Source organism: Notolabrus celidotus, chromosome 7 (assembly GCF_009762535.1).
Source record: "Notolabrus celidotus isolate fNotCel1 chromosome 7, fNotCel1.pri, whole genome shotgun sequence".
Taxonomy (NCBI): domain Eukaryota; kingdom Metazoa; phylum Chordata; class Actinopteri; order Labriformes; family Labridae; genus Notolabrus; species Notolabrus celidotus.
Genome location: NC_048278.1, coordinates 16,334,354 through 16,342,433, shown reverse-complemented (window position 1 = coordinate 16,342,433; position 8,080 = coordinate 16,334,354). Strand labels below are relative to the sequence as shown.

General features: G+C 41.0%; 2 protein-coding genes across 3 annotated transcripts in view; one reads left to right on the top strand and one right to left on the bottom strand.

Moving 5' to 3' along the window:
* Positions 1-609: 609 nt before the first annotated feature.
* Positions 610-8,080, top strand: part of LOC117815275 (alpha-1,6-mannosylglycoprotein 6-beta-N-acetylglucosaminyltransferase B) — a 154,792-nt gene continuing 147,321 nt past the window's right edge. The window contains exon 1 of one of the 2 annotated variants that reach the window (XM_034686897.1): positions 610-1,171. In XM_034686897.1, the coding sequence (XP_034542788.1) occupies positions 1,104-1,171 (68 nt within the window). In that variant the 5' untranslated portion in view covers positions 610-1,103. The remainder of the gene's footprint in view (positions 1,172-8,080) is intronic. The other variant, XM_034686896.1, reaches the window with a different exon arrangement.
* Positions 2,588-7,180, bottom strand: LOC117815276 (zinc finger BED domain-containing protein 1-like). The gene is made up of 2 exons (XM_034686898.1): positions 6,310-7,180; positions 2,588-2,669 (listed from the first exon to the last, which is right to left on the bottom strand). Exons 1-2 carry the CDS (start codon positions 7,141-7,143, stop codon positions 2,625-2,627), a joined length of 879 nt encoding a protein of 292 aa, XP_034542789.1. The 5' UTR covers positions 7,144-7,180; the 3' UTR covers positions 2,588-2,624.

Below are 8,080 nucleotides of genomic sequence, written 5' to 3'. Positions count from 1 at the left end.
AAAGATGCTTTGGTTGATTGTGCCATAGAAGTCGATTACACGACACATATATTAAATCTATAGGCCACTTCGGACTTTGGAGTGTAATGGATTAGGATAGGCACAATAAGATCAACATATAGAGAAATTAGACCTGGCAACACGATCCTTCCTATATACCCAGGCTGCACAGAAAGCAATTCATTTTATTTCAATTTGTAGCTGATTTACACTCACAGAATATGATTTCATATTTGTCTTTCTTTTATTAAAACACTGACTTTCAGGTTTGTTTGAGTCGATCATAATTTAAGAGTTCAGAGGGATTTAAGTGTATAATGTCACATCCATTTTCAAATCAAAGAGCTCAAAACAAAAATTAGAAGAACGGTAAGACTAAGGAATGTGTGTTTCTATTTTGTGCTTTTTCTTTCTATTCCTATTTTTGATATTCTTATTATTATGATAATCCTAGTCCACCTAAGATGAGTATTAAAGTGACTCAGATGCAAATGTTCCAACAAGGTTGTCCTCATAGTGATAATGAAGTGACGCTCATCAACATTGCTTTTATTTTTAAAATACCAAGCGGATCTGTCTTACGTAACTCACGCACACTTGGCCGCCGCTGAGAAGTAAGTGGGTCTGAGGCAATACGGCTGACTTGCCACAGTCGCACGGGCTCCGGTGTGAAGTTAAAGCGTCCATGAAGCTAATGGTCTCCTTCGTGATGTAAACCACAAACAAACTCGGACTTCTGCACTTTTACCCTCATGTTTGACGACAACGCCATTTTTTTTTTAAAGCACTGACTCGGATATGACTTCAGCGGTCGACACAGCCTGCAGCGACTTCAATCCAGATTCAGAGTACTCGCCTCACGACGGAATAACGCTTTAAAACACAGTTTCACACACTGGAAAAGGAGACTTGCTGAATGAAACTTTCGCCCATATCTTCTGGAAGGGGAAAAGAAGCAAATGTGGGTCTCGTGCTTCTTTGCATTTACTGAGTTTACCTCTGCTGATGTGGACCGCTGGATGGGACGCAGCTAAAATGTTAGGTCACCTCAAGTTCCTGGTCTGGAGGTTAGCCATGATGTCAGGGGTCGCTCGTTTTGGAAAATGATTACTGGAAGCACAGACGGAAAAATTATGGTCAGAAGATGTCTAGTGACGTTCAAACCGTTCAGGTAAGAAACAAAGAACGGGCGACGTTATCTGTGCTGAATTTCTCCATATAGCCTCGAGCACTGCCGACTGCAAGCATCAAGTAGACTGTTTCTTTTACTGGTTTCATATTACACTTAATCATACATATGCCTCAATCTGCACATGATCAATTGTCTCAAACTAGTTTAAAATGCACCACATTACTACAACAAATACTACTACATACACTATGTGGTGTGGAGGTATGTGTATGTGTGGCACCAGTCACCTAAACACACACACATGCTCTCATACACCAGATGTTCTCCCCCTAGATGAATGGGATTTAGATCCATATGGTTAAGGGACAACAGCAGAGTTAATCATGAGAGCCACATGAAATAAGCTTTACCACAAGTCAGCTGAGCTTTAACTTTATTTTTGTCACATGGCTAGCTTTAGAGGGTAATACAATAACAGCTTACTTAACAGTGGATTAAGTCATCTGCTGATAAATAATGTCTCTCCTATTTATTCCACAAGTTCTGTCGTACTTAATGGTGATGCAAGGTGGTCACCTTTAACACACTTTCCAACCGCTATCAGTAATAGTATTTTCGTTTTGCAGCAGCTGTGCAGCCAATGCCTTGATAAAAAAAAAAGTGGGTGATTCATGCTGCACTGAATTACCTCACCTGCCTTCTATACAACAGGAGTAGATCAAGCCTCTATTCAAACACACCCAATCAAGCAGCTGTTTGACAGATCTACAACAGCCTTCACCAGACGGGCCTGTTACAGGAGATGTGTAAACTCACTTGCCTGATCTCTGTTTTTGTTTCGCCATGGACAATTTTAAAAATGACAGATTCTTGAAAATTTTTTGAATTGATTTTTCTTTATCCTTATGGGAAAAAAAAGACCAAAACATTCGGATCAATAAAGTTGCCTTACCAGATAGAGGTGGGTATTACTGATAAATTCTTAATGATGTGTAATTAGATCATGATGAACCTGATAAACTAGAAGTGAAGTTAACATCCATCACATCAGGGAGTTGTCTTTACATCTCATCAGAACTAAGGCATGAGGAAAAGTTTCTTGGAAAACAGCGTGACTAACATGTATACCACAGTTCCTCCACACTTGGCAGAACTCCCCTGGCTTCAAAGTGATCTACCAAGGGGCAAAATCTGATAAGTCTATATGTGTGAGGAAGCCAATTAGCTGATAGCAGATCTTTCCTTCTGATCCAATTACAGGGTGCAGAGCATTTACTTTAAGTCTGTTAATTAAAGACTCGTCAGGCAGGACCGGGGACCTAATCCTCTCATATCACCCACCTATCGCCACTTTGGAAAAACGGCTAAATGATAGCAGAAATGATCGCCCAAGGACTGCGTCAGGCCAGATACTGTACGCCCACATGAGCTCAGTGGTTTCCTCTCTTTTTTCCTCTCCTTTTTCCTCTCTTTTTTCCTCTCTTTTCTTCCATCAATCTCTGTGTTTCCTTAAAGCGTTTCTACTGTTTCTGCTGTCCTGCACACACAAAGAAACACATGATAAATGATGCTTAAAAGGGACAAGGAAAACTGTGATCACCTATCTGCTTAAACTGCTTCATGTCCTTTGTGTAACACTTCTATCTTTCATCACATTTCAGTTAGGGTTATCAAAATACCAGAATATTAGACCTCAATAAGACACTGGTAAAAATCAAAGGACATCGAAACCTATCTTGATACCATTTCTTGTTTCACTGCTTTGTTTTCATTAGCGGTGCTCGCTGACAAGCAAACATCATCAACCTCACTAGTCAGTAGCAGAATTACTAGTCACTTACACAGTTATTCATATTTTTTATTATTGTGACCCAAGTAATGGTCATATGTTGTGCCCAAAGACTGTATAAAATAGGGATGTAGTATCCGTGACGTCATCCATCTGTTTCTGAAGCGCTGTTTTGAGGCTAATCGTCGGCGTGAGCCATTTTGCTGTTTTCGAGAGATTGTGACGTAAAGAGGCGGGCTTTGAGTCTCCTAGCCAACAGCTACAGTGTTCCAGTTTGTCAATCAAGTAAGCTGTGCCTCTCATCGGAAAACTCGTAATCTCAATATCTTTGAAATTGCTGCGTTAGAAAAAAATCCACCCCCCCTACAGTGTGTGCCGATCGAGAAATGAGCTATCCAGACTACACTTGTCTTTTGTACCAGGCTGCAAACATGTTTATTTCTGCTGTAAAGATTGGCTGTTTTGAATTGGTGTGTATGTGGTTTCCAGTACTTCCAGAGCCAGCCTCAAGCGGATCCTCGATGAACTGCAGTTTTTAGCACTTCCGCATTGGACTCATATTTTTAGACCGGAGGTTGCCGCTTGATTGGAACATCCTGTCTCCTTATTTTATCGTTGCTGTCTCTCTTTTGCTTGCAGCGGCTTTGGGTTGAAAATCTGACTGTAGATCTGTCCTTTTCAGAAAAAAACAACAACCATAGATTGTAAAGTTTTAAAGCAGATAATATTGAAAACTCCAAGAGTTGAAAATTAACTACCCAATTCCAATCTGTTTTTAGTTTTACTTACAACATGGGGTTAAAGATCACAATCAGGGCTCAAAATTACCATCTTGAGGCACTGGTGCTCCCAACTTCAAATAGATAGGAGCACCAGCAAAACTTTAGGAGTACAACAACTGCAATATTCTGCAAACACCATGCTAACTGCAACCTCCATCCCAAAGGCTTTAGAGTTAACACATTGTGCCGTTTTCATAGCATAGCCATTCAAAGGTAGGGCCTTATGAAACCGTTTTATTTTTTTCCAAATTCCGTTTTTTTCCATTTAAACTTTTTAGAATTCTGTTCTTTACCCTTTACACTTATTTTACAACCATATCGTGTGTGCTTTTTGTGTCAGTGAATGAAATGTCCTTTAATGAAATGCAAAAATCCTTAAATTCATTGATGCAACACATCATTGCACAATTTTGCCCATGTCAAAACATAATGTTGTATTATAAGGCACAGTGTTTTTCTCTGTTTTTCACATGGCTTTTGGACAACAAGTGGTCATCACGTGTATTTTTACGTTTCCCAGTCAACAGTATGTTGGCAGAATTTGCAAAAAAGCATGTCACCTGACACATAGAAGTCATTTTGGAACTGTTCAGCTCTGTATTTTGGAGTAAGAGATGAGTTTGGTAGTTTGTTTGCAGACTTAGCCGGTGTTTCTGGCGGCTGCTTTGACATGTTGTTTCTTTCTAAAAGGGGACGGGTGAGTGTTTGTGCTTTTGAAACCATCTACTATACTAGTAGTACGTACTTATTTGTTCAGTATGCAGTCTATGTGAACAAGAGCAATATCTGCAGTATGCCAAAACAATCCTGATGTCGTACTGATTCAGGAAAATTCCTCAGTAAGCAGTGGACCAGTCTCCCTCACATACCGTTTCTCACCATGCACAGCTCTCTTTCCGCTTTTTCATTTTTCTTCTTTTTTATCCGGGGAACTCAGTTTTTGGGTGCTGTGAAAATTATTAAATTCCATATAAACCACTTTTTTTATCTTTTTAAATCATAAGTGATGTTAAAGAAGCAATTTCGCTATCAGTTTGGCCGTTGTTTACTTCTGCTTTCTGAAATCGGAAATCCAGCCACACCTGGCTCAGCATACTGCATAACAGATCCAACACAACAGTCTCACTAGTATGCTGTGCATGCTGAATACTACATTTCTAGGTAGTATGTAGCAGGCGGTTTTGAAAACCGCCTATATCTTTCAGCTTCCATCCCTGAAAACTGTGATTCTTCCTTGGCACTGTTGCATCCACATTAACCACATTACCACCGTGCCACCTTTAGCTGTTATGATCCCATGCTAGTTAGGCTAATATTAAAAAATATGAAATCAGCATTGAAAGTTAAGAATGTCAAGCTGCTGTTTGATTGGTTATGTAAGCTTTGGAATAAAGAGAATGGTGGTTGATTAGTAATGCCTGCTAAGTGGCACGTCACTCAGAACACTGCTCTTCTTAGCAGGCATTATTACTCAGCCACCAGTCACTGTATTAATTCAAGTTTTTAAGAGAAGTGGGGAAAAAAGAAGTTACACCACAACAGTTATTTGGACATGCACAAATGCTCCCGAATATATTAAGAGGTCACACAGATTACATTCCAGGAGCATATGCAACCAAAATGGTCACATTTCGAACCCTGAAAATGAAATACAACGTGTTTAATTAGCAGAGGTGTCAATAGTATTCACATTCATTACTCAAGTAGAAGTAAAGATACCAGGGTTTAAAGATACTTTTGTAGAAGTTGAAGTATCAACTCAAGCTATGTGACTATGACTATAATGTTATATTAATATGTTAATGTTGAAATATTTGGGTTGCACCTGTGTCAGCCACATTTATACCCATTGAAAATGATCGCATTTTCATACAATGCAAATAAGTCAAAGAACCATATATGTGTACTACTGAGCATTAACGTGTTTCATGGAGCAGAAGATATGATGACTAGTTGTCTGTAATTATTGTAATGGTGTAAAAAGTCAAACTTCACAGGCATGTTATCACTAGCCTTAATTGGAATGTCAATATACATCCAAGCATCAAGCACCCACACACATTCAAGACCCTGAACTAGGGCTGTCGCGGTTAAGGAATTCCCCCCCGCGGTGAGTCAGGGGGGCTCAATAGCGCGGTATGCGGTATTATTGCACCACCCCTTTCATTTTTTTAAATCTATCTAGTTAGCTAATTTGTTCGTTAATTACTAAATTACTGCATTTATTGTAATGTTTCCTCTGAAACCTGGCGTCTACACATTAAAAGTTATAAAAAAGACAACAATTTTATAACACTTTTTAGTTTATTGAATGTCGTTCAAAGGGCGGTAATGGTGGTAGTACAGATGCATTAGGGACAGGCTACACGTTGTTTCTCCTTCAACTGACTGAACTTTAAATAACTTAAATAGTAGTTGTCAAACAAAAATTAATTCAGCAGACATTTAGGGCAAAATCTTAAAGTGCAAATAACATCTTACTGAATCGAACAAGTGTCCGGTTTTTTAAAAGACACTACAAAGATTAGATGTACGAGGCACTAGAGAATGTAAAGAAAAACTACGAATATTCTCCTTGAATCTATAAAGAAAATAGCCTATTATACCTGGGTCATGTCCTTGTTGCGTGCGAGGAAAACCAGCATATTCACCTTATGTGGTTTTAGAGAGGATCGGAGAGGGGTAACAATATTTCCAGCTGCACTGAAAACTCTCTCAGATGGTGCGCTCGTTGCGCAAATGCACATGTACTTGCGGGCGACTTTAAAGAGGAGAGGAAATCTACCCTGGTTGTCGCGCCACCATGCGAGTGGGTCTGCATTTGAGTCTATGGGGTCCTCCTGGAGGTACCGTGTGAGCTCGGTGTCGGCTCGAACTCTCTTGGGTATAGTTGCAGAGGTGGTTGTCCGTGGCTTCAGCAGGTCTCCAAGGGTTTTCTTTTTAGCCGCTGGTGGCACCGCTGTTTGCGCCTCCTGTTGTGCAGCAGCCGACGCACTGGCACCGCTCCCTCCGTCCTCCATGTCTAATATTTCCTCAATCAGCTCGCACTTTGTCTCCTCCGTGTCATCATCAAAACTGTTGCCACGATATCTTGGGTCCAGCAAGCAGGCCTTTGCCAAAGTTTTTTGTAGGGCAGCTGGTCTGTACTTCTCCTCGAGAACACTGCACATCTTCCGCTTGATGTCCGAGGTGAGAGTGGTGTCCTCATCCGATGGTTTTAAAACATCTTCAGTGAGGAGTTTTAGGACGGGTTTGATGGATGAGACCGTGACATACGTGTCGCCAGACAGCAGATCCGTAAATTCAGCCGCTGGCTTCAATGCTGCGTTCACCGATTCCAAAACTGCAATGTCCTGCCAGCTAGGAATGAGATGCTGATGCCGCCGATCATCCAGAACTCTTTTTATAGCTGGGGTTTGCGCCAAGACTCGGTCCACCATTTTTTGTTTGGAGCCCCATCTTGTAGGACAGTCCTGCATGGACAGAGTAATAGCCGTTTAATTATTGAACTGAAATTAGGCTAGCTACACCTGCTTGGTATTTTTTTTGAATGAATAGGCTACATTTTAAAAAAATTTCGTTTCAGTGTATTTTTTTCTTAACGAAAAATATTTTTTAACCATCTCAGAAAGTCAGCAACTGGTCCTCTGTGCTATGAGCTTGTGAGCTTTAGAAATCTGGAGGCTCAATGATAATTGTGTTATTAAGTGGGCCTATTAATATAACTTCTGAAGGCTAGTTTACCATGATCAGCCCGTGCTGCGGGATTTGAAGCTCCGCTTGCGCTCTTGCCAGATCTCTCCTCTTCAGCCAGCTTTGGGAGAACGCACCCACCAAGGTATGGCACAGACCCATTGCTCGGGCTGTGCGATCTTTAACGCTTGCCATTGCGTTTGTAACTGCCAGATGTAAATTATGTCCGAAGCAGTTCAGCCATGTCCAGCTCAATTTTCTCACTGCTGCGATGATGTTTGCCCCGTTGTCAGTCGTTATGCATGCCAGCTTCTTCTCATCCAGGGACCACTCGACAAATGCGCTGCGGAGAGCTTCTGCGATGTTGTCGGATGTGTGATTCTGGGGCATAAACACTGTTTCGAGGCAGCGTGATTTTAGAATCCAGTCTGTGGTCAGGTAGTGAACAGTTAGACTCATGTAAGGAGTCATATTTACGCTTGACCACATGTCAGTGGTGGCAGAGAAATAGTCCACATTTTGTAGCTCACTCTGAATCGAGGCTCTGACTGTATTGTACATTTTCGGGACAGCAGTTTCTGAGAAGTATGTTTTCCCTGGCAACTCGTATTGCTTGTCAAATTTCAGAAGCAGCGACTTGAATGCCGGTTTCTCCACCGTGGTAAACGGCACCATCTCCTCGAC